At 41.1% G+C, this 26,595-nt stretch overlaps 1 protein-coding gene across 5 annotated transcripts in view; it reads right to left on the bottom strand.

The window, feature by feature from the left end:
* TIAM2 (TIAM Rac1 associated GEF 2) overlaps window positions 1–26,595 on the bottom strand; it is a 178,169-nt gene that overhangs the window by 60,037 nt on the left and 91,537 nt on the right. For 3 of the 5 annotated variants that reach the window (XM_066615857.1, XM_066615875.1, XM_066615866.1), the window contains 6 exons: window positions 23,794–23,865; window positions 17,848–18,015; window positions 14,005–14,109; window positions 12,570–12,648; window positions 10,225–10,317; window positions 8,542–8,802 (listed from right to left, as the gene is read on the bottom strand). In XM_066615857.1, coding sequence (XP_066471954.1) covers window positions 8,542–8,802; window positions 10,225–10,317; window positions 12,570–12,648; window positions 14,005–14,109; window positions 17,848–18,015; window positions 23,794–23,865 — 778 coding nt within the window. Of the gene's footprint in view, window positions 1–8,541; window positions 8,803–10,224; window positions 10,318–12,569; window positions 12,649–14,004; window positions 14,110–15,970; window positions 16,041–17,847; window positions 18,016–23,793; window positions 23,866–26,595 lie in introns of those variants that run through there. The other 2 variants (XM_066615885.1, XM_066615892.1) reach the window with 2 other exon arrangements.

Here is a 26,595-nt window from a genome sequence, read left to right as displayed (position 1 = left end):
CAATGCTGCTGCCCCTCCTTTGGCCGAAAAAGTTGTTTGTTTCTTGTGCCCAGGCAGCTAGGCAAGTTTGCCAACTTCCCTGCCTGCTGGAACCACTCTACTCTCCATCAAAAGAAGCCATCACATCCCCTTTGTGGGCCATGCCACAATGCCCTGCCAGTTCCAAAGTTCTGATACACAAAAGTAGCCCAGGGAGAGATGACCACTGGGCAAGATGTGGTAGAGCAAGCAATACTAGAAGGCAAGACATTGCCAACCGCCATACAGACTTCACTGTCTGCCATGGGCATCAAAAACATTCTGCCAGACCACATTGATCAGGCTGGCCCACCAAGTTTAAATCAATCTTTAACATTAGAGGACATTTGCAAGAGTATTACATAATCAACAACAACAACAACAACAACAACTAGGTATTTATATACCGCCTTACTGTACTTTCTACAATACTGTAGAAACTGTACTAGATTGCATCTCAGAGCATCCATTCAAGGCAGTATTATTATTTTCACCTCACAGATGGGGAGGGGGCTGAGAGAGAATCATTGAGGGCACAATCCGAACCAGGTCTACTCAAAAGTAACTATTCAAAAACAAAAACTACTCAAAAACAACTATTTTGTTCAATGGTGCTTACTCTAAGGAAAGTGAGGTTAGAATTGCAGCCTAAGGCAACCAAGGATGATCATGACAAAGATGAGATTTAAACACCAGAGAAGTTCACTCCTAACCACTACACGGTATCAGTCCTCTTGAAGTGAGCTCTAGGTGCTTAGGCTACAGTCCAATGGTTACTTACTTGAGCAGAGGCTCCAAGCTGACAGCTTTAGTCCAACTTATTTGTATGTGTTCTGGAAAAGCAAGAACCTATGGTTCCTTGCAAGAAAACCTCCCCAATACATCTTTTAAGACTCAAAATACTATAATGGCATATTACAGATTATAGTTCCAAACAAGACTCCTCACCAGTGCTTTCTTGAAGTACCACAAGTAATCCTAAACAAATTATTTGTTATTCTATAGCACCCTCCATGCACATTGGTTCCCTGTCCCATCGGAAAAAAAGGCCTGGTGTATAGAAGGGAGATGATTCAAGAAGAGCTGAACTGCCATTATCAGTCTTTTCAGAAAGAGAACAGCTACTTGCAGACACAGGCTTGACCAGCAAAATATAGAGTACGGGTCCAACATTGTTATACACTGATTTTTTGTACACAGATTTGATTCAACACCAATGGCCAATGCAAATGAGAAGGAATGTGCTGATCCGTGAAAAAGGGAAAAAACGTATCTCTACTGCTTTTCTTTCTTACTGTTGTAGAGAGACAGTCATGCAAGTGATCATGCCATTCTTCAGCTGAGCCAGGCAAAGGCAGAGGGTCCTTTGCATTTCTAATTGCTGACTGCCTTTCTACAACAGTAAGAAAAGCTGTTTTCAAACCACAATTGTAAAAGGGACGCACTTTTTAATTTTTTAAAATTGCTTTTATTTAATACATTTTATGGTATCAGCAGGGAGTCCCAGAATCAAAGCCTTGCAGATGTCAAGGCACGACCTTATTCCATTAGGAGCAATGGAGAGGCAATAAACCTGGAAGTGGGTCTTTAAAACTATTTTTCCACTGCTTTTTTATCCATGGATTTTTTTTATCCACTAGGGGTTCTGAAACTGAACCCCAGCAGATAACGAGGGATGACCTGTATATATTAAAAACAACATAAAGCAATAACTGACAAAGGATGCTTAAAATACATGTGTTCAACCCCAGATTGAAAATATGGGAAAAGTTTCAAAAATACCTCTCTCATATTACTTCACATCTAGAAGTAAAAGCAGCAAGGAGGAAAAAATGGGGTGAAAAGGTTCACCATAGACTATGGGTGTTTCCATGAATGAAGGTCACATTTATTAAGCTATGAAATCAGGAGTGTCTTTTGACTAGCTTGATCGGAAGTCAGGCAAGCTGTTGAGGCCTTCAGTTTTAAGTGTTTCAGGAATCAAGCCAAACCTCAAGAAGATGCAAACACGGTGGTCTCAGTGTTTAAATACTTACTGGAACAAAGTAGAAGGGAGTGGCAAATGAAATGCTATATTGCATCCCTAAAGAATGGAAACAGCCGTTGAACAAGCTCCAAAACAATTCCCCCTGAAAAAAAAATCAACATATCTGTGGTTTTAACAGTTCAGCCTGAGAGATAAACACAGGCCTTGCTTTTAGTCTGCTGAAAATAAGGTAACTTCTGCTGCTCTTTCACCACAGATGCAAATTGCCTTGTGCATCTTTAATTGTTAAATTATTGCATTAACCTCTTGCTTTGTAACCTTGTATAAAAATATGCAATTGGGGAGATTTAATGGCAGATAGTACATGTGCTTCAGAATCAAATTAAAATAAGTACCGGTGGCAAATCAGCTGATTACTCAGCTGATTCACCTAGCAGAAATCTCAACGTTAGTGTTTCCCCAAGCAAACTCACTAGGCAAATATATGTCTATTTCAGCTCAACATGTAAAGTATACTTGTTTAATTATTCATATTTTTTTTATTTTTGAATTGATGTTCAGTATCAAATTAAATTTGCACAAAGCAGACACATCAAGAGAGTCAGCAGGAAGTAAACATGCAGGCAAGAAAAACCTCGTGGAAATCACCTCTCAGCCATGAAGCTCACTTAGGTGATGTTAATTGCTGTCTTGGCTTGATCTATCCTATAGGGCCGTTGAGGAGAGAAAACTGATATGAAACTAACCTTATGTTGGTGAAGGGAGGGAAACAGGCATTGTCTATTATAGCTGCCAGGCAGAGCACAGCAAAACATCTGCACAGGAGTTCTCCTCCTACTTAGATCTGGGCAGCCACTGAAGTATCACAGAAAGTCACTGAATGTGGATGACTGTTCCATCATATCACACAGTAGCATGCCTGGGGAGGGTGCAGGTATCTGGGGCCGATGACGTGATAATGCCATAATGTCATCATGTCAACCCCCTGCACTTGTGCAGTCATCCCCCTCCTTTGTGCATGCACAGCCCTGGCCCCAGAAACAGCTCCATTTGGAGCCATACAGGGAAAGGGTGACCAGATGGTCAATTTCGCAGCGTTTACCTTGCAACCACAGTAAGCACTGTCTGTCCCTCCCCCCAGTGGAAAGCCGCCACTCCACCGCAAGGGGGAAAGGAGGGTTTGTGGGGAAACTCGCAAGGAGCAGACCCCCTCTGGCCCAGGCTTGCTCTCATATATCCTCTGAAAGGCCAACTAGATATGTGCAAGCGGAGAAACTTGGGAAAATCTGGGGAGGGGCTTACTCTATTTTCCTTTTCTCAAAAGGAAATGTTTCTTTTGTTCATTGCGCAGAGAACCCTAACACAGGGTTTATTTTACCCACTTTCTTATGCAAGTAAAAACTGATTCATAAAGGAAATGAAAATGCCTGAATTGACAGATGGTAGCAAACACATGGGTAGCTGTGAAACTGAAATGCTCAAGCTTAAGTCACAGACTGTAATCATTGGAAGAAATGTTAGTTTTGAATCCATTTCATTCAAAGGTCATCTCCCCCTTCCCCTGCTGCCTTGGATTCCTCATCCTAGGGTACACTAGATTTTGAAATGAAAAATATATCAGGTCATGGGTCAATCTAGAGAACTGATGCACAGCAAAATCCTCCTCACCTCCTCGCACATTGATCTTGCCCGACATTTTTGCCCAGTCTAGGCCACTGAAACTGTTCTTGTTAATGTTCTTGCTAATGATTTTCTTCTGCCCAGATCTAAAATTATTTTCTTATACCACCTTCTCCTTGACCTGCCTGTTGCCTTTTCCACTGGTGCTAATCCCATTCTCCTCCACCTATTTTATGACTTTATTTCCCTCCTCCTGCACTCAGTGAATAATTGCATTCATTCTTATCAATGCGCTTTCTGTGGATGATGCCCAAATCTACTGTTTTGTTCTTGCTTCCTCCTGTCTGTCATTGCTTCCTGGATCTCCAACTACTATCTTTATCTTAAGTTAAACATGGCAAAGTTTAGTTTTCCCATATAAATCCTTCTCTCAATATGTAGTCTGTCTCTACTGGGGCACTGCTATCTGTTCCATGTCAATTCTTCACTCATTCAGTCTTTTAAATCCTGTCACAAACATCACCCTTGTGGTAGGGAAGGACCAGGGGAGATTCCCAAGTCAACCAGGATTTAACCCTCCTCCACCTACACCAGGGGTGCTCAATAAGTCGATTCCGATCTACCAGTGGATCACCAGGCAAAATGAGTCGATCGCCAGGCAAAACGCATTCTTGGGAGTGAGCCCCACCCAGAGTGAGCCCCGCCCTGGGAATGAGCTCCCTGGGAGTGAGTAGTCCTGGAGAGGAGCCGCTGGCAGGCTTCTCTCCCGTCCACACATCCCTGGGAGTGAGCCCCGTTGACTCTCCTGGGGATGACTTACCTTTCCCCTGTTTTTGCACTGGTATGTATGGAGATCTGCCCCCCCCCACTTCCATCTGTTGGTTCTGTGTGCAAGGGGTTTTGCACTGGACTTGCTGTGAGGCCTATATAGAGATCTTCCCTCCCTCACACCTTTCCCTTGTTTTTGCACTGGTCTGTATAGAGATCTGCTCCCCCCCCCCACTTGTATTGTGATCGAGGAAGATCTGGTGAGGAGGTAGATGTGGTGTCAGCAGTGGCCCCTTTAAGGGTAAGGCCTGGGCATCCTGGGCACAGCTGCAGCCACTGGAAGGCAATAGGGCCCTCAGGGATATAAGAGCACCTGAAGCAGGAAGGGCTCCACTTATTTATGTGAGTCAGCCTTTTCCTACAGGAAGATCATTAAGTTCCACCATGACTGATGAACATTTGGAAGTGTGCTTGAAGCTGGCTGTCAGCAGCTACTGTCCGGGCTATGCATCCTTGGCTGATTCACTTCAGTGCAAGTCATCAAAGTAAACTCAAGTAATTACAAAAGATGTTTATAGTTAATTATGTTGTGTTGTGCAATATTGGCTCATGCGGTTATGCAAGGTACACCAACATACATTGTACACATAAATGTTATATGTTATGATGGCGCGAACATTGTAAAAAAACTCTGGTAGATCTCCAGGCCTTGCTGGGTTTCAAAGTAGCTCTCGAGCCAAAAAAGTGTGAGCACCCCTGACCTACACCATCCTCCACCAACCCCCAAGGGCAATGTTTTCTATTTGCTTACTTCAAGCACCAGGTCCTATTAACATACATGTCCTTGGTTAATTATTGCACTCAATTTTCATGTAACTTTAAGGGAGCTACAAATTGCTCCAAAAAACATATTACATGCATTACAGTAGCTAAAAACAAGAAAAGATCATAAGCTAAAAGAGGCTAAAATTACCACTACAAGTCTCTCAGCATTTCTTCCAGTGTAAAAGCTGTAAACCCCCAGCTCCCTTCCTCCTGCTGTGTGTTTTTTCAGGCACCCACTTCCAGGTTTTATTCTCTCAATTACTGATACACTACACCTGGGTAGAAAACCAACAACTTAATCCATCTTAAAGGGAAAGGCACTTGCCCCACCCCGTGACAAATCCCACCGTTCCCTTCTTTTTAGCATCTCTAAAATCTGTCCTTCTCTTCAAGTTCCTACCATTGTATGCCCTGCTCACCTCTTTTCTACTGCCTTGCCTCTGTAGTCTGTTGCACTGCTCCTCACTGGCTGTTCTAGGCAACAGCTCTGTTAAAGCTGAACAGGCACCAGGTGATAAGCAAAAAGACTTGGATATAGGATGGATAAAGAATGGTCCTTACTCCCAGAATGCTACCCACCAAACTGCCCAACCTCCTACTTTTTTAAGTATTTGGATTAACATGACCACATGCTTTCAAGTTTTTCTTCAAACAGGAAGTAAGAACATAAGAACAGCCCCACTGGATCAGCCATAGGCCCATCAGCTTCCTGTATCTCACAGCGGCCCACCAAATGCCCCAAGGAGCACACCAGACAGCAAGAGACCTGCATCCTGGTGCCTCCCTTGCTTCTGGCATTCTGACATAGCCCATTTCTAAAATCTAGGCTATTGCTGCTGTTAGATTACACACACTTCAGATTCTGCAGTTAGGTTTCAACTGCACATCTTCCAGGGACAAGGAAAGGAAAGAAGTTGCCTTCACGGGCTTCTTGTGAGGAATATATGACAGAGTGCTAGTCCTAGATTGGACTTTGGCCTGATTAGTTCAGTTTTGATGTTTTCAGTTATCCGGTATATAGGTTTAGAAATTAGGAATAAACGTCAGAGCTGTGGGTTGGAGACCGTGAACTGAAACCAGTGGAGAATTTTACAAGTTTCAAATAGCAAGGGTGGGCCATTGCAAATGAAGTCAGGACACAAAATGATAAAGAACAACAGGGCAAAAGGGTAAACCCATTAAAATAAGGCATTCAATCAAAGCTGTGCTGCTTGCATTTGTTTCTAAAACAAGCCATTTGAAATGGCATAAACTAAATGCCAGCACACTATAATCTGATAAATGTGACAGACACTCTCACAGAGATTAATTTAGAATAATTCCACCCCACCCAATTAATGATAAACATGCCTGCCTTGGCTACTCTCTTAACCAGGCAGCAAAGTTCAAAATATCTCTTTACCCTTTATTGTCTAGAGTAGCACACATGCTCCAACAATTTCATATTATAACAGAATGCATCAGGAAGCCAAAAAATGTATCCTTCAGGAATAATGAATTTGATAAATGGACATATGCATTTATGATGGCAAACCCACCAGGTAATGCTGGCCTATAATATCAAGCAACAAGCAGAGTGAAAGCCCCAGTTTAAAAAAGGGTAATTAATTAGCTCCATAATTTTTGTTTTATGACATGAGCTTTTATATGCCAACGCTCAATTTAATAGTATTTTAAATTGAACTAAGACCCATGAGAAAGGCGCTACAAACTATACCACAAATCTGGCAATCAATTTTTTATTTTAAAAATGACCTAATGAAGATGCTTTATAATTAAATCAACCTAAAAATGTCCCCTTTGTGACTTTTCCTCTCTTGAAGCATAAAAGGATTGGATCAAAAGCCATTGCTACCTTAACTGAGCATATGAATCGCTTACCTGGAAACAAAAGGTTTCCATTCATTTTTGGCAGAATATTACTAGCCACCTATGAAAGCTGCTATTATAAAAAAATAAGCTGCAACTACAGTTAAACTAGATAAATTTCAACTGCACTAAATCTCCTGACCTTCTCCTCACAAAAAGCAGCTGGAAAAAAATGTGAACTGAAGCCTGCAATCCTATACCCACTTGATGGGTATTGCCTCTGAATAGATATGCATAGGATTGTAACATCACTGAAGGAGCAGTAGGGAAGATGGCATTCAGCCTCTTCAATGCAGATCTTTCTCCTTGGTCAAAATTCACCTTCCAAACATATTTCTTCCACTGAAAGAGAGGGGAATGGGTACCTGCATCTTTTTCCAACATGTGGAAAGCAGCATGGGGGACAATTGTAAATGAAAAAAAAAAATAACTATATGGAAAAGGATTGTGCAGTTTATTCTCCAATGTACCCCAATCATAAGCATAGCCTTTCCTGGCAGCTTTTCAGAAAGAATAAAAAGACAACTTGTGCTTTGCCCCTTCTCTGTATGTGTTCTGTCAGGGCTTAAGGACTTTTCTATTCCACTCTGTTTTCTCCACATTTCTCTTAATTTTTTCTTCTGTTTCAAATATGGATCGATGCTTCTCTTTTAATACTGTTGATTTTCTTTAATGTGATATTTATACCATTCTGATCATTGTTAACTGTTTTAAACATTTCTCTTAGAGGTGAAAGATAGGACAGAAATATTTTAATACTAAAATAATTAATTGGAGTTAGAGAGTGTATTTCAGTGTGACTGAATGCATATCTGCTCAGAAGCAATCCCCACTGAGTTTAATAGAAGTTACTTCAGGCATATGTATATAGGACTGCAGCTTTTGTCTTGCCCTCCCTGGATATTTGGATTTGCTGCACTGACACACACTCTGCTGCTAATCCCTGGGAACCTCCATTTACAACTGCTTATTTTAATGGGGGACAATTCCTCTTTATAAGTTATTTCATATAATTTCATATTTTCTGGTCCCTAATTCAGACTTATAGAGGGGACCCCATATTACAAGACAATAACAAACCAGACCCTTTGACTATCTTTTACGGGCAACAGGAAGAATCTGCGGGCATTTGTTTGGCTACATTTTTGATGCAAGGGAGGGAATCACAGGAAACTAATTTTTGGTAATCATTTTAAAATGTAGTAATTAAGATCACTGCTAACCAAAAATTTTTAGTTTTTTTATACAAACAATATTGTTATTAATTTTAACTTCTACAAAATCACTCTCTTTACTGAAATGTGTGGAATTTAGATAACATTCAAATTAATGTTTCTGGCTTCTATTTACATAGAGGAAAAAGTAGGGTAGATGGTTTTGTTTAATTCCCTTGCATAAGCCAAAAACAACCAGCTTCGAGAGGCTGAAACACAAAACCACCAGCGGCATCTCACCATTTGATGTGCTCTTCTTAAAGTTGTCTAGAAATTCCTCCAGGAGTTGTGACTGGTTAGGAGGGGGTAACTGATTTCTTGCTTCCCTGGAAACATCGCCATCTGACCATGAAACGCATAATGTACTCTTATTGCAGTTTTGATTCATGGTCAAAGTCAGCATCACACTTTTCTGGGAGAACAGTAACTCCATCTGTCGGAGGTCAAGATCAGACACAGACTTTCCATTGATAATCAGGATTTCATTACCCACACGCAAACCTGGGAGCATGAGAAAGAATATGAAAGAGTCACGTCAACACACTCCAGAAGTCAGGAACAGCAATCAAGCTACATTACAATCTAACTGTTCAAACAGTTGCTCTGATCCTCAGATTACCTGGAATTCATGGAACATTTTTCTTAAATGCAACAACAACTTCTTGTTCCAATAACAAGAAAGAAAAAGTTATACCTGCCAGCTAAAAAAATCCTACTTTCTATTCAAAAAAGGCAAAAGCTCAGTTTGTTGTGAAACTGCAACCCGATAATTTAAAGAGTCTAAGTCTAAACTAAAAGTGCAGCTCATTGCAACAGTAAACGTTGCTTTAAAAGTGTCATAAATAATAAAAACGGGCATGACAGGATTCTGATCAAGACTGTGACACATGTTAGCTCCTTCTCTGTTATGCCATTTCGTCACCAACAGTCTTCACCTACCCCAAGCTGCTATACGCATGCCAAATAGCCACTAGCAGGAAATAGCATTTCAGGGTAAAATTGCAGCTTCATGGTCAGATTTGCAAAAGCATGACAGAAGAGGGCAGCATCCCCTCTCCCCATGGGCCCTACCAGAACTATCCCATCACTGCTTTTAGTCTATGAAGATGCTGTTCCAAGTTTAAGCACGTTTCTTAACACTTTTAACTGAACGTTTAACTTGACCCTAACTCACTTTTAAGATGCACCATCAAAGTATGAACAAAGTTTTACACCTGTGATGCCTTCCTCTCTTCTTTGGAACCCAAGCCAGGCCATACAACCACCAAGCAGAAAGTTTAATTTAATCAAAGCTCTTCAAAACACAGGCAACAGGAACATGCAAAAAGTAAGGTGTTCATAGAAGAGCAGAACATTTGGCAGGAAAGTTTGACAGCTATGAAAATTTATCAGTAAAAATAAGGCAGAAACTGTAGAAAGACAAACTAAAATGTGTGGATAAAAAAAGATGTATTGACACATCATTATGTAAAGCTCTGAATATTCTTATCACATTCAGCTTCCAAATGAGTGATTGCCATGTGTTCATCAGGAGGCAGACCAATGAAGCCAACAAAAAGGGACAGCTCAAGGTTGCTTCGTACAAAATATTTTCACACTATCACTTTGTACAGATGTCTTTTTGCAGAGCATGGACTTGCTGGAAACTTCCTGCCAACTTTGCCTTTCAAGCAAGCTCATACTTGGCAAAATAGACATTTGTATGATTTTCATATATAACACACTGTGGAAAAAAACCAGGGCACTTAGGGGCATTTTGCACAAGGATGAGAAGGGAGAGTGGGCCAGGAGAACAACCCTGGTTGATTGGAATACACATTGTGACACAGAACATGGAGACATGCAGAAAACCTCTCTTTGTTCAATGCAATATGCACATGATTAGAAACAGGAAGAAAACAGGCAGAAAGACACAATACAAACCTTCCTTGTAAGCCAACCCATCAGGAAGGACATCACTTATGAATATATGGGTGAGACGCTGGTGTTCATCGACTTGCGCTGTGACTGCAAACCCTAGAATTAAGAAATATTGCTTTATTTCAATTTTTTTATCTTTAAAATTTGATCCTGCTTCCTAATAGTCCCATGGGAAATACCTTACTTTATATTACCATTAAGCTTTTTATTTTAAATCTCATCAATATTTTGTACAGCTTAACTTCAATAAAAGCTATATGCATTTTAACAGAGAATTATCAATACAATATAATATACACTGCTCAAAACAATAAAGGGAACACTTAAACAACACATCCGAGATCTGAGTGAACGAAATATTCCTATTAAATACTTTGTTCCTGACATAGTTGAATGTGCTGACAACAAAATCACACAACAATCATCAATGGAAATCACATTTATTAACCCATGGAGGTCTGGGTTTGGTGTCATACTCAAAATTGAAGTGGAAAAACACACTACAGGCTGATCCAACTTCGATGTAATGTCCATAAAGCAAGGCAAAATGAGGCTCAGTAATGTATGTGGCCTCCACATGCCTGTATGACCTCCCTACAACACCTGGGCATGCTCCTGATGAGGTGGCAGATAGTCTCCTGAGGGATCGCCTCCGAGACCTGGACTAAAGCATCCACCAACTCCTGGACAGTCTGTGGTGCAACGTGGCGCTGGTGGATGGAGCGAGACATGATGTCCCAGATGTGCTCAATTGGATTCAGGTCTGGGGAATGGGCGGGCCAGTCCATAGCATCAATGCCTTCATCTTGCAGGAACTGCTGACACACTCCAGACACATGAGGTCTAGCATTGTCTTGCATTAGGAGGAACCCAGGGCCAACCGCGCCAGAATATGGTCTCACAAGGGGTCTGGGGATCTCATCTCGGTACCTAATGGCAGTCAGGCTACCTCTGGCGAGCACATGGAGGGCTGTGAGGCCCCCCAAAGAAATGCCACCCCACACCATTACTGACCCACTGCCAAACCGGTCATGCTGGAGGATGTTGCAGGCAGCAGAATGTTCTCCCTGCTGTCTCCAGACTCTGTCACATCTGTCACATGTGCTCAATGTGAACCTGCTTTCATCTGTGAAGAGCACATTGCACCAGTGGCGAGGTTGCCAATCTTGGTGTTCTCTGGCAAATGCCAAACGTCCTGCACGGTGTCGGGCTGTCAGCACAACCCCCACCTGTGGACGTCGGGCCCTCATACCACCCTCATACCACCAATGGAGTCTGTTTCTGACCGTTTGAGCAGACACATGCACATTTGTGGCCTGCTGGAGGTCATTTTGCAGGGCTCTGGCAGAGCTTCTCCTGTTCCTCCTGGCACGAAGGCAGAGGTAGTGGTCCTGATGCTGGGTTGTTGCCCTCCTACGGCCTCCTCCATGTCTCCTGGTGTACTGGCCTGTCTCCTGGTAGCGCCTCCATGCTCTGGACACTACACTGACAGACACAGCAAAGCTTCTTGCCACAGCTCGCATTGATGTGCCATCCTGGATGAGCTGCACTACCTGAGCCACTTGTGTGGGTTGCAGACTCCGCCTCATGCTGCCACTAGAGTGACAGCACCGCTAGCATTCAAAGGTCACCCAAACATCAGCCAGAAAGCATAGGGACTGCAAAGTGGTCTGTGGTCACCACCTGCAGAACCACTCCTTTATTGGGGGTGTCTTGTTACTTGCCTATGATTTCCACCTGTTGTCTACTCCATTTGTGCAACAGCATGTGAACTTGATTGTCAATCGGTGTGGCTTCCTAGGTAGACAGTTTGATTTCACAGAAGTGTGATTGACTTGTAGTGACATTGTGTTGAGTGTTCCCTTTATTGTTTTGAGCAGTGTATGTTTCTATTTCTGAACACACTGTAGCAGGGACAGCTGGTATCTAAAAAACAAGAATGCCCCCAATCACTTCCATTATACATGCTCTCAACTCCACCCATTCACATCTCCTCCCTGGCTTCACTCATGGAAACCGTCTTATCATCCATGACAGCTAAAGAGAACCTTCATGACTGGAAGTTTCTGAACAACAAATGCAGCAGGCAGGAATGTTACCCATGTTCTGCTCAAAAACTTCCCAGAGCATTTTCCTAGCACTGTTGGAAACTTTTTAAAAAAAATTTTGTGTTTAAAATTTGTAATAAAACAGGCCCTGTCCACAGATTTGCACTCTAAGGTAGGGACAAAAGACTAGGGACAAAAGACATTACAGAAGAAAATAAAGTGAAGGAGGGTCAGTCAAGAAATAAGAAACAAACTAAATGAAACAAGGTGACAGATACACATTGGAAAGTACAGACTTACCAAAATCAGTGGCACCATCATTTTTAGTAAGAGGCACATGGAAGATGCTTAAAGGAAATATTTCTATTTCATCATATATCTGCAGGAGAGAAAATGTCATTCAATAAGAACATAAGAACAGCCCCACTGGATCAGGCCATAGGCCCATCTAGTCCAGTTTCCTGTATCTCACAGCGGCCCCCCAAATGCCCCAGTGAGCACACCAGATAACAAGAGACCTGCATCCTGGTGCCCTCCCTTGCATTTGACATCGCCCATTTTTAAAATCAGGAGGTTGCACATACACATCATGGCTTGTACCCCATAATGGATTTTTCCGCCAGAAACTTGTCCAATCCCCTTTTAAAGGCATCCAGGTCAGATGCCGTCACCACATCCTGTGGCAATAATGAACTACAAAGATATAAAGCAAGATTCTTATAGTCACCAGGATCCCTTAGTACCTGTGGTAGTAAACTGTGCTTTGTATATATTTTGAGAGGCCTTCCATTTATATCACTAATTTCATATTTCAAGACAGACAAATTCATGTATAATTCTTGTTTCATTTTGAACATCACCATGTTTTCCCTTCGTTAGACTGAACTTGTCTTTAAACAAAGGGGGCTTTATTTTACTTACAGCTCCATCCTATGGAAATTCCCTTGCATCAATGCAGTGGTGCCACTGCAGTTTGTGCTGCACCCTGGTAGAGAACTGGGCAGTCTGGAGGTCTCTTTGTCCTCTTGCTCCGGGGAAAGGCCCATTGCTGCTGGGACCCATTGCTACCAATATACCCTGTCCGTTTCATGAACCACCAAAAATTGGGTCATGACCCAATGGTGGGCCACAGACCCACAGTTTGGGAACCTCTGAGTTTGCTTACTCTGATTTTAAAACCATATAACTAGAGCAGCAGTCACCTAACATGCAACCAATGTGCAACAAAAAAGTCATCCCTGTACCAAGTGGTGGTTACTGCTCCGCTGAGATGCAGGTAATCTGCCCATTCAATCTGTACAGAGCGACACTCTGGGCAGTCACATCTGTTGCCCACTGCCCCAGCAGGCTTTGTGCCTGGATTTCTGGGAAGATGCAACTGCCCAAAGCTCACTCTGTACAGATCTGTACAGATTAGAAGCAGCGTGGCAGAACAGTGAGCACGGCTCACAATGGGGAGAACTGTTGTGCCGGATCCAGACCATGGGCCACAGTTTGATGAACACTGAACTAGAGTTACACACCCTGGGCAAGTCAGAACAATAAGAGAACAGACAGGTCTCGTATTCTAAGCAAAGCCTCAGTAGAAGCTAGGACAACAGCTTATGGACTAAAACACTAATACCTCCATCCCTCTATGCAGTGCATTGCCTGTTCTTTATCCCACCCAACAGCAGCAGTACCAACCATTATCCCAAATAAGGGATCTCATATCTTTCAATTAAATGCCACTTGCCTGGTCTTGGATGTATTCATATGCTTCAGGAATATAGTACTCAATATTTTCATCAACCCGCCTTCGGAGTTGCAAACCACAGTGTCTTGGTTCCAGCTGTTTCATCTAAGAAATGAAAAGAATGTACTGTATTTGGAATTCAGAAACAATCTGCCCAAGTCCAGACATCATGGCAGACACAGAGATGCAGCCCTTCAAGTTATGCAGAGGCAACCTTTAACGAGTCATTTCCCAAACAATTTCCAAAAAAACCTCCATGCACAGTCACAAACAAACCTAGCAGTACAATTTTCATACCAGTGCCAATTTGGGTTGCTTCTCAGTGCCCAGAGGTTTATAAAGTTACTTCCTCTGTGTAAAAGTTAAGCAAGTGGTATGATGTGTAAATAAACTGTGAACCATGTTCTCTTCTTCAGTTTATGCTGGCATCTTTTGCTTTCTATAGCTCTTCCAGATGGCTGAATTCTGCTCAGTGAAAAATACACATCTGATACATAAAATCCATGTGTGCTCACAGGCTGTTAAGAGAAGGGTGTTATGCATGAGACTGGCTTCAATTTCATTTTCTACTGCCAATTTCCTCTGAGATTATGAAACACCACCTATTTTTAATGACATGTGCTATCTCCAGAAAGGCAAAATAATGGAAAGGGGAATTCTTTGCTCAGGATATTGGCCTTGAAATGCTGTTCTTTAAAAACTTGCAGTTCTGTCAATGATGCACTGATTCTATTTTTAATGTCAATAGCACAATTGTTCCAAGTGGTATAGATTGTCTATTTTCCAGATGTACACTGTTGTCTTCTCCATGCAGCAGAATTTTCAGACACTAGATATTCAGCTTGACAAGGCAACTGAGCAGAACATTTTATTTAAATAATGCACAACATCATTTGATTTAAAATTTCCTTGGCTATTTCTTCAAAATGTCTTATTTAATTCATTGCAACTGAAATCAGTGCAAATATCCCTATCATAGCCCATATTTTTTGTTTACATAGTTCCCGATTCATACCGTATCGGCAAAAAAAGAAGCATTTTTAATTCCTATGAACAAACAACTGTGAGCCTAACTCAAGAAACTATTCAAAAAAATCTTCTAATGATACTATGTTTAAAAAATTTATATATATACACACACACACATATATATACACATATATATTATATGCATGTGCAATGAAAAGAGTAGCAAAAATAGCAACATTTCCAATTATGTCTTTCTGCAAATTTCTTTAAAAAATCACCTACTACATAAAATCTATTGCTTTTCTCTTTTAAAAAAACCCGAAATGCTATCACAGGCCCGATACTAACTTGAAAGACCCTAAATAATACAAATGCCATGCATATAAACTGCTGAAGAAGACAGTGACATTTCTATGTGGGTGATCATCTAAGGTTAACACACCAAAAAATCAGGCATATACCATGGCTTCAGATCCTGGTTTGTTAGAATAAACCACAGTTTCTCAGATTTGGATAAAATGCAAAACTAATCTATTTAAAACCTGAAGGTGGATGTTTTTGGTTTCCTACCCTCACTTGCTTAAGGGGGAAAGAGGAAGAGACATGCAAGTCAGAAACCTTCCACAGCTCATTTGCAATCATGGCTCAATTGCCTGAAAACATCTAGAAGTTCAAATGCGTTTTATGGATATAGTGATTGCACACAAGCGTTTTTAATAGAATGAATGCTTTACAAAGCAGTCGGTTTTAAGAACTGTACAACAAAACCATTCTTACACAAACATACAGATGACAAGTTAGTAAATAACGAAGATTATCTATTCAACTGCATCTACTCCACAGTGACAGTTAGATGGCTTAAATCTCATGGTAGCCATTAAGAACCAAGCACCCTTGTCTCCCTTATCTTTACCACCCTACAACACACACAAGAACAAACGCACACATACATTCAAACACCATGTTGTGCTAGAGAATGAAGATTCCCGACACTCACCAGAGAAGTGTGGAAAGGTAAGAAAAAAGAACCAGGAAAGATGTGGCAGAAAGGAGTCAGCATTAAGAGACTGCTTATGAAAAACATTTAAATATTCAACATAGAAAGAAAGATAAAAAAGAAAAGAAGTTTTAATTGAAAAAGAAATTGAAATAACTTCAGATCAATGAAGTGATAGACGCAAAAGAAAAAAGTTATATAGTTTCCATAAATAGATATTCTTTCACAATAGAGGAAGTATTGGGTGCCCTTTGGGGAGAAAGGCGGAATATCAATCAATCAATCAATCAATCAATCAAATATTTGCTTCCACTAAAATAAACAAACAAACAAACAAAACATTTGCTTCCACTAAACTTTGCCCAAAATAATTACTGTTCTTCTGAGTCCAAATAGCAATATTTTCCTCGAAACGGATTCCCCTGACTTCAGCTCTCTCATGCCGCCTAGTGGTCACTCTGCAATTGCTTACAACAGCTCATCTTTTTCTTCCCTTACTATTTCATACGAAACAAAATTACAAAATAAAAATAGAAATTAGAAGTCCACTGTGTGTATTAAGGCTGGGAACAGATATGAACAATGACAGCTTTTATTTATTGAATTTTCTCTATAAACCATTTTGTGAATTTTTTGTTGAAAAGCAATATATAAATATTCTTAATAATTAACAATAATAATAAAATATCTTCATATTGTGTCAGAACAATTACAGCTCAGTGGATTTAGCACCCTTATTCATTTAATAGGGATTACAGGAAAAAGCTTAGTTGTATTTCTCTACTTTGCTACAAGGCAATCTACCCTGGTTGGAAAAGTATTGGGGCTGGCCAGACAGGGAGTTTCCCAGACAGTCCTATTTGCTGCAGTTAAAGAAGATCCATAAGATGGAACACACCAATTTAAATTTCAACTAACAATAAAGGATGAGCAAATTAGTCTCTGGGTCAAATTCTCCACCCTACTCTCCTTCACCACCATACACATACACACAAGCGGTGCTGTTCTCTACTCCTCCCTTGTCTACCTAAAAGAGATACACTCAAAAAACTGACCATGCTTAAATCATATTTAAATCCTCCATGTAATTTGTCTTAATTTGGACTTGAGTTTTTTCAGGTGTTCAGTTGTTAAATTTTGTTCGTTTTTGTGTCCTTAAGACATTTGGCTACTTTTAACCATTGCTTGCAATTCTGTGCATTTGTCACACAAGTTACACTCAAGTGACTATGGCTGCATTCTTATAAATTAGATCAAAGCCACTGATGACAACAGACTGAACATTCAAACTTAATTCGGCACTTGAGGAAACTCCTTCTATGAGTAGAGAGAACTGTACTCATGAAAGGGGTCCCTGCACAAGAGCAACTCGCCTTCCATTCATGAAAAGAGCTTCACAACAAGTATGTCTTGAATTGCATCCCCATTTCCTATACATCTGAGCATAGAAAAACAGTATAGAAATCATTTAAATAAATACAGCCCAACCCTATATTTGGGCTGATCCATTTAACTATTTCTGTGATTTCGGAGAGGAGATATTGTGAATGTTGTTGACTTTATCAACCAAGTAGTAATTTTAGTACTTTTTATGGTTCTTGGATTAAATCTCTCATATTTTATTATTAAATATTTGCCTATTAAAATACTGAAACAAACAGAAAAAGGTTTAAGATGTAAAATCTCATGCTTGATTGTTCTGAGGTTAATATGCCCTCTCAGTCTGTTGTCTTATCATGTAGCTCAGAATATGTGATAAATAAACATCACCTAGCTTTCACCATTTCCACCTCACTACCATTTGCAAGAAAACAGCTGGGCTTTAAAGACCTAACTAGGTTGATTAACACACTATAATAAGGTGCAGAATTGTGTACCTTGCAAGCCAGAGCCAAAACATCCTCTATTCTTTGTTCTGGTTTGAGAGTTAATGTTACTCCTTGGCCATCAGGAAAGTGAATAAATGTTTGGATGTCCCATGTGTTCTCCTTTGCCACATTCTCTGGAGCTGAACAATATACATTGAGAAATTCATCTACTTTCTGCTGGAAGAGAGAAAAAAAGGAAACACATGCAAAATTTTAATACAGCAATATTACCCAGACATTGCTACACATTACTAAACATTTTGAAATACAGAAGTGTCTATGGTTTAAACATAAACAGGTTACAAATCTTACCTAAGAGCTCTCTCACTATTGGCTGCAAATGCTTCACTCTCAGGCTTTCCTTATGCCAGCTACAGCATTTTGTTATGGTAGTATTTTAGTACACAGAATACATTTTGAGAGAGGAACAATAGCCTTAGAGGAAGACAAGCTAGCAAGGACGAACATGAGGATTTTGGTAAGGAAACGTCAGGTAGCAGTGGAAAGCAGAGACAAAAAAACACTCAGCTTTCCTACTTCACTGTCCCAGTGCAAGCACGCCTGCTGGTCCCCCATTAATCCTCACAGCACCTAGCACTGGGAAAGCACCTAGCAGACAGCACTGAGTGGAGAAGACCAGCAGACAGCATGCTCAAGGTGGTCAGTTCCAGCTGTGCAGCTGCCAGAAAGTGCTCTAGTCGGGCACTAAGGTAAACCTTCTTCAAATCTTTTGGAGGCTTACCTTAGTAGCTACATGAAATGCTCTCCTGCAGCCATGCTGCCAATATCTGCCATCTTGGATTTCCTGTAATGCACACATCCATTGCATGCTGGTGATGTGACGTGTGCTTGCATCCAAGATGGCAGGCATCAGTGCAGCTGCTCCACTGCATTTCTGGGGTCCCCACAGATTTGGTGCTGATAATTAAGGGTACACTGCGGTATTTTTAAATACAAAATAAACAGTAAAATATGAAAACTAGAAAATAAAATTAGATAGAGTAAAATACAGGCTTCCAAGGAAAACAGAAGATAAGAATACTGTTGTGTAAAGCAGGTTTGTGATTAGTTAGAATTTACTGTAATATCACCACCACCACCCCCAAATTATTAAATTGGCATCATGTTCTGGCCTTGTCCAAAGTTTCACATTACTTTTTTCCCTTTAATTATTACAGTTTTCCAATATGCAAACAGCAATAAACCCCCTTCTCTAAAGCTCCTTTGTTGGTGAAAGTCACTTGGTTGCTTCCATCCAGTTCCTAACAGCACACCATCATAGCTCATTCACAAGAGAAGGCTCCATGAAAATGAAGATTAAACCAATTCTTAAAAGGCACAGTTACTGGAGAACATCTTACACAGAACTTGATTATTTATATTCAGAATGAGAATATTCCTAGATATGTCCCCTGTATGCAACACAATATGCAAGTTGGACACAAATTCTGTGCAAGAATTGAATAAGTGACCTTTCTCACTCTGATTCTGTGCAACTTCAGTTCCTGTAGTGCATCACTGATTTCAAGGGAACAGGAGCAATCTTAAGCATGCCACTATGCTGATCTACAAGCAAGTTACTCCCATCTTTAAAGTGGGCTGACATTTGAGGTGGCATCCAGAACCGTCTGCATCACAAAGCATGGCTTGAGAGCATTCTATGTACTTTTAAAGTAGAACTTTTATTCAATAGGTTTCAGAAGTTTGAGGCTCATTAAAGCATTTCATCAGCAGAGGGCACTGCAATTCAATGCCATTTGGATAAGGAAATATAATAATGGAGAAGTCAGGCTTAAATGTTTTATCACCTCCCCGATATTAAAATGACTACATCTATGAAAACCATCCGATATTCTCATGTAAGATGTGACAACAGAAACAAAGCAACCAATACACATCATGGAAGAGGGTGTTCCCTGCAGTAAACCTCCAATATGAAGCCTGCAAAAGAAATCGAGACCCAGAATCTCTCTGAATCTGCAGTCAAATGTCTTGCTAAATGCTACTAAGAGTAGTAGCATTTAGTCCAGCATGTAGTCCAGCAGTAACTTCCTTGCTAAGTATAAAGATAGAGAAGCATTGTCTGTCATTGGCGGAGGTTGTCTGAACACACATTAGCGATCCTGAACCCAAATGCTTCAGAGTGCTGCCAGTGTGTGTCCAGTGCAGCACTCCTGTCACACTTCTATCTTCAGCCTACCAAATCCACTGACACAATTGCCAACAGATAGAGACAAATTTAAGGGTAACACAGTGGAAGGCCTGCTCTGTGAGAGTTTTCTTTGTTCAGCTGCATAGCCATGAGTCTTTACGAACAGTACAAACTGTTTTAGGGTTCAGTTACCAGGAATAACGGAACAAAGATATTTGCAAAGGCCTGATGGTTTGATGTAAGCATCCTATCAAGAGGTAGCACAACCTGAACACTGCCTGATGCCGCCATTGCACAATTCCCAAAAAAATGCTGCCACTTACAACATTCCTCACATGGTTTCTTCATCAGCAGAAGAGCAGGACTTCTGATTTGTTTGAGAGAGACTGCGCAAACAGAGGAGCTCTTTCATTAGCTTGGTCTCTGTAAATCAAACTAGAATTCCTACACTTCTGTGTTTGAAGAATTCCTACCATGCCTGGAGGAAGGTAGGGAAGCAGGCGATCCATCTTCTGCTCACTTACAGGGTGGAAAATGGATCAGCAGGGCTGGCAATTTTACCAACTTGTGCCCCATGCCCGGAGGGGCACCACACTGGGGGCTGTGAGCGAAGTGCCCACAGCTGCATCTGGTGCCTCACTCTGTAGCTTATGCTCTGGCATAGAAGATTCTATGCTGACACATCACAAGGAAAGCGCGGCGAGCAAAGCACCAACTATGGACAGCCCTCCCTCCCATCTGCCCCCAGGTGCAATTGGCTTGAAATTGCCCCCCCCCCAAGCAGTTGGTGGCAATGCTGCTGCCAGGAGCTTCACTGCTGCTGCTCATCCTGGTGACTGTGGGGGGGGTGCAAGGGTGTCCCCCCCACAAAAATGTTTTGCATTGGACCCCGCAGCTCCTAAGGCTGGTTATGTGGATCAGGGTCAGTTGCAACTGCAGCAGGCTGGCAGGAGGTGGTGGCAGACTTGGGGTGAAGGGCACCTTGAATCTGCCATCTTCTTGTCCCCACTGTCTGTTGCTGAGGCAACCACCTAATGGACGGGGCTGCCCCTGCACTCTATGTTTGACAAAAACACTTAGCTGGTTATGTTTTATCCACCTTTTCCATTGAAGCTAAGGGGTTTTTTCCAGCTATGTCTGCACAGTGACTCATGCCACAATACTTTATTCATTCATTGCCACACAGAGTTCTGACAACACATTCAGTTTTCCAGAAACATGTGCCAGGATTGTAGAGTATCGTGTGTTATGCCACGGTGTTGCTTGAAGAGCAGTTGGTTACTTCACAGTTTCCCTGTCTTTGTCACTGTTTTTATATGAAACACCTCAGAAAACCTGCATGGAATATTTAACGGGGCTGTGCTTCATTGAACTCATCAGGAAGTCTCTTGCAACGGGTTGATTTTGTTTTTCTTCAAAATTTCCTAACAAAATAGGCTTGTTTCCAGCCCTAGTGGTTTTGCGAGCTAACGGTGAATCACTTTTCAAGTTGTTGGAAGAGCATTAAGGAACTGTAGAAAGCCCTGCAAAGCTGCAGACACTGTTATTCAAAGCCTTTAAAAAAATTAAAATTAAAAATTAAAAAACCTATACATAGCCAGGATGCCCCAATCTTATTTATTTCATAAGGGCACAGGCTCATTCAGGAGAGCAACTGCCAGAGAAGGGGCAATGTGGCTCCCCACTTTAGGCTCATTATAAATTACAGATTTTCCATCTGTCCTGAAAATGGACAGATGGAAACACACGAGCAAATATTCCAATAAATTTTAAAAATGCTGGGTTTGTGCAGCTATTTCAGTTGTCTGGAGGAGAAGGGCAAAGGGATCAGAAAGCACAGTACAACATTCCCAATGCTAACAAGAAGCTTTTCTCAAACTCTGAAGTGAAACCTGAAAATCGTCTTGTTAAACACAAACTTATCCACCTTGTATAACACAACTGGAATCGTCCAATTGTGGAGCACAAGTACTTCACAGAAGCAGGACTTCTATACATGAACGGCTACACTGTTGGGGGAGCTTTTCAAGGTTGCAGGATCAAATGGCATACAACCTCAAAATCTGACCTTATTTGAAAGAATGATCCACTGGGGTTTAATAGGACAATTCACTATGGATGCTGGGACACTTCTAGTGTTCAGGAATGCAAAAGCCAAAGGACACGGGCTAAACTTGGAACCCTACTGCATAACACAGAGAGCAGCCCCAAAGTGAAGCCCGGCCAGCCCCACGTCTGATATTATTGAAACATTCGCTCAATAAAAGCTTTTTGGTTATGACAGCTGGTTTGGTCCTGAAGTTTGCTTATGCCAAAGGAAATCTATGAGACAATTTCTTGTGCAGGAGGGAAAAAAGTATTCCTAGCACATGCCCACAAGGGGAAAAAATACAAACAGGAAGCCCAATATAAGGGAGAAAAAAGATCACAATTTTTCCTTTGGTTTTACTGTAAGCCACGCCAGATGTAAGAATATGGGAGTTCCTAATTTTCTGAAATGATCTGCATCACACTACGACCATTGAACTAACTCATTTTAAATACAGATAGACGCAGCATGCCCTGAGTTGTTTTGTGTGTGTTTTTTTTGTTACTGGGGTTGGAGAAAGATACAGTATTCCAGCAAAATAAAAGACACTCAGGTTTGGGAAAAATAACTTAAGTTGTGAATTGCCATCAGTTTCACATGTACAAATACTCGCCCATGTTTGATGGATGTGACTGGCTAAACTCTTTTTGGTGACAAAGGTATTAAGCAGCTGAATTTGGGGGGCGAGGGAGACAGGGGGCTAAATTTAGTTATTTCAGATACTGAAACAAGCAGTTCTTTCCATGTTTCCTGTGCAATATGAACACCTGTATGTGTTCCAGTTATATATGCACAGCTCATATATTTCACTGTGATGGAGAAGAAACAGAAATCACTCTGATGGACCCTGCCCTCCACCTTCTCCCAAGGGGGCATATCTCAGGGGTGAGAGATTGGATACAAATAAAGGGTTCCTGCGGGACTATGGAGTTTATTGTAATCAAATGAAACAAAGCCCTGTATATTAGGGTTCTGTCTTCAACCCCCCCCCCTTTCCTGGTATCCCCCTAATTTTCAAATCCCATAGTCTCTTGGTAATCTCCTGAGAAATCTACTTGGGAAATCTCAGGTAATCTCTTGAGAAATCTACATTTCTTGCTTAGAATTGATTGCTGAACCCAAAGCACATTTCTTCATCAGTAACACAAATAAAAAAAATACTTGGAGGCATTTAGATCATGTACTAGTCAGCTCTTGATACAACAAGGCCCCAATCCTGTCTGTACAAATATCCAGGCAAAGTAAATTCATTGATAGATATATTCAACAAAATGAGTCCAAGCTCTATCACACTTTTCTGCAAAAGGAAACCACAGGGCTTACAAAATATTAAAAGGAAAATGTAAAATACAATAAAACTGCACAAACACCAACACATCAAACACAGATAAAATAGCACCATGTTAAAATAGGAAAACAGATAGCAGGACCAAAATGAAGAGATAGTATTAACGATTTCAGAATAGGAGACCACACAGGATAAGCTGAATGAAACATGGAAGTTTTTACTCTTCCTCTCCTTTATTAACATAGACAGGAAGCCTGACTGATTTGACCAAGTCTGACCAATCTCCAGTAGAAGAGTAGTAGATCCATCAATTTGTCCAAACAGACTTCCCTCTGGCTTGATGCTTTTTCATATATTAACGTTCTGTGATTTAAGAAACATATTAAGAAAGTGCAATGTTGCAGTGCAAAGGTTACTTTATCTTACCTCTGTAGAATTACTGGAATTCTGAGGTAGCTGGCTTCCAGTAAATCCATGTCCTCCAGCAGAGTCAAAAATCTAATTAAAATAAATGCGTAGGTTAAAGTATACACAACACATTGCATAGCATAACTATTTCACAAGAAAACAGAAGGAAAAAGGAACTATAAATACATGATGCTGAACAGCTGCAAAAGAGTTATCTCTGTTGAAAATGGGATGTTGGCATTTGAACATCCCAAGAGCTGAACTTCTGAAAAAGGAAGGGTTGGAAACCCTTGCCATAAGGAGACCATAGTGGATCAGAACATTAACCAGTCCCCCAAAATCCTAGCACTCACCCCAGGCAACTGCTGTGCACCCAACACTACATAATGCTGCAGGAATCTATCCCTGATAGCAGAGGACAGCTTTAAGACACTATGCCAGGGCCATGGGAGAATTATGTGACCCAAGCAGGAAGACACACACCTCGCTTCTTGCACCAATCATCACAAAGAACAACCAGACAGGATGACTTTGAGAAACCACCACCATATTCAGGTTCTCACAACACACTACCATCTTCTTATTAGCTCACTCCCACCCACCCAAGAGTCTGGAAAGAGTCTAGGCAGAAAGAACTGAATTCAAAGGAAGTGTCTCCTCTCTGGTGTATGTACTACCAATTGTTTTTTTAGGGATAAAGTTGAAGTCCTCCCTTTGTCTGTGGAGCAACCATTGGTAGATAGCCTGTTGGGGAATAGCAACACTGAGTAGTATCCACCAGTAGAAGGAGCATCTAGTTCTTTGAAGTAATATTGTAACTAGTCCCTTTAATGTTCATTGTAAAAGGTGATTTCTTTTTTGTGTGTATATAGCTTCCTTTTTGCTGACCTTTTGTTGTACTACAGATGTGTGTTTCCTAGTCTCCAGTTTTAGTTACTGTTTTTATTATACCTGAATGCATCCAGGGGCAACTACTGAGGGCTCCTGGTCTTTCAGTGTTGAGAATCTTGATATAAGTGTCTGTATGAGCTTACTTACATCAGATTGTAAGTAAACTTCCTTTCAATCTTAACCTTTGGTCTAAGTTTTTTTTTTTTTTGGTGCCTTAGTTTGCAAGCAGCCTGTTTGCAAGCAGTAGAAGAGCAATTCTTTTGGCTGATAACCTTTTGCCCTGTTCTAACATAGCCTGGGCTCAGAGGAAGCAAAATCCCCTTCTACAAATTGCTTGCTGGAGAGTGGAAGATCATTGGCTCAGAGATAGCTACCTCTGAGCCCAAACCACTCCTCTCAACCACCAATTTGTTGGAGGACAAAGGGGGGGGGGAACGGGACAAAGGATTAAAGAGGGGGGGTTCTCCCTTTTTTCTAGTACAATCGGAGAATTTTTTGCAGAAGCTATTCTATTTCACAGACTAATAATCTAAAGACAATTCTTATGACAATACTTGGACATCTTGACCTTTTAGCCACCTATGTTCAGAATAACCAGAATTCAGTGATCAAACAGGTTGCTCCTTATCTTTCATTACCTTTCTGGAGCTAACAACAGGCAGTTTGTGTATCACTGATGATTTCACAACCATAATAAAATTCTACTTGAGTTGTACTGGCTGCACTCTCTTTGTATATCTTCCACTTTCCTTTTATTGAATTCTAAATGACCTCATCATAATTTCTGCACCGTAAAAGGAATGCTGTTTTATTGAAAGTAGTTCAATGGACCAGTTGTGCTTAGGAAACTCATATTGAGAATCCCCTCTCAATGTTGCTTTTTCGGATGAAGGGGAGACTGGTTCGGTTTAGCTAAGTGGCTTAAGACACATTTATTTACCTACTGGGTCACTGACTATAATACAGGATTCTTTGCTTTGCCCTGTACTATGACTGGAGGGCTACAACACGAAACCGGTGCTATGTTTGATCATGATCATACAAAGTCGTTATTATGATCAAGTCATTAGTCCACAGATTATCACTGCATGAACAACTCCCAAATTCAAACATTAGTATTAATGTACCATAGTGAGGAGCGCTGAGACAGATCCCTGAACAATCTCTGCCCCTACTATACTATACTACTTATGTGAAGTCTAACACTCAGTGCCAGTAAAGTTTATAAATTAAACAAACTTACAGCCCAATCCTATCCCCCACCAGTGGTTAACATGCAGCACAGCTGCCAGAGTGTACACTTCAAGCTATTGGGGGGGGGGGGGAACCAGCTAGTCCCAGTACTGCACTTGCTTATTTACCTCCCCCGTAGGCCACCTGGTTTCCAATGGATCTCCTCCAATCCATGCCAGTTATTTTGCATTTCAGGGTGAGAAAAGGGGGATAGGATTTCCATATGTGTCACTGCCATAAAGACTCTCCTGTGTCCTGCCCAGAACAAACTTCCTGCCCTGCAATGGGTTTCCTCAGAGCAGTGCTAATGATCCTCGAAGCTTGCTCTACGTGATGTTATTTGAATCTAATCGGCCCCTTGCCATATCGATTTTGGAAAAGAAAATTAAATCAGTCAGGCTGTCTTTTGAACGTTTAGGCTAGCTTCCATATCAAGAGGCATATCAGTGCATCAAATGCAGATTTCTTGACACTGAAAGGCAGGATCTTTATAGGATAGCAAACAGAGTATGTTCCCCGTTAAGTTTGGAGATCCCTGTATTGTATGGTCAAGTAGCCTCATATCTTTATTCGCTGCACATTTATCAAAAAAAGGAGGGCTTTCTCCCTTGCTAGATGTAATGTATTCCTGTCAGCCGTCCTTTTTGGGAAATTTCATAGCTCATTCTGAAAGGCGATGCCCTTGTGGGCTGGGCT

This window comes from Tiliqua scincoides, chromosome 1, assembly GCF_035046505.1.
Source record: "Tiliqua scincoides isolate rTilSci1 chromosome 1, rTilSci1.hap2, whole genome shotgun sequence".
NCBI classification, from domain to species: Eukaryota; Metazoa; Chordata; class Lepidosauria; order Squamata; family Scincidae; genus Tiliqua; species Tiliqua scincoides.
This window is presented reverse-complemented; position numbering and strand designations above follow the sequence as displayed.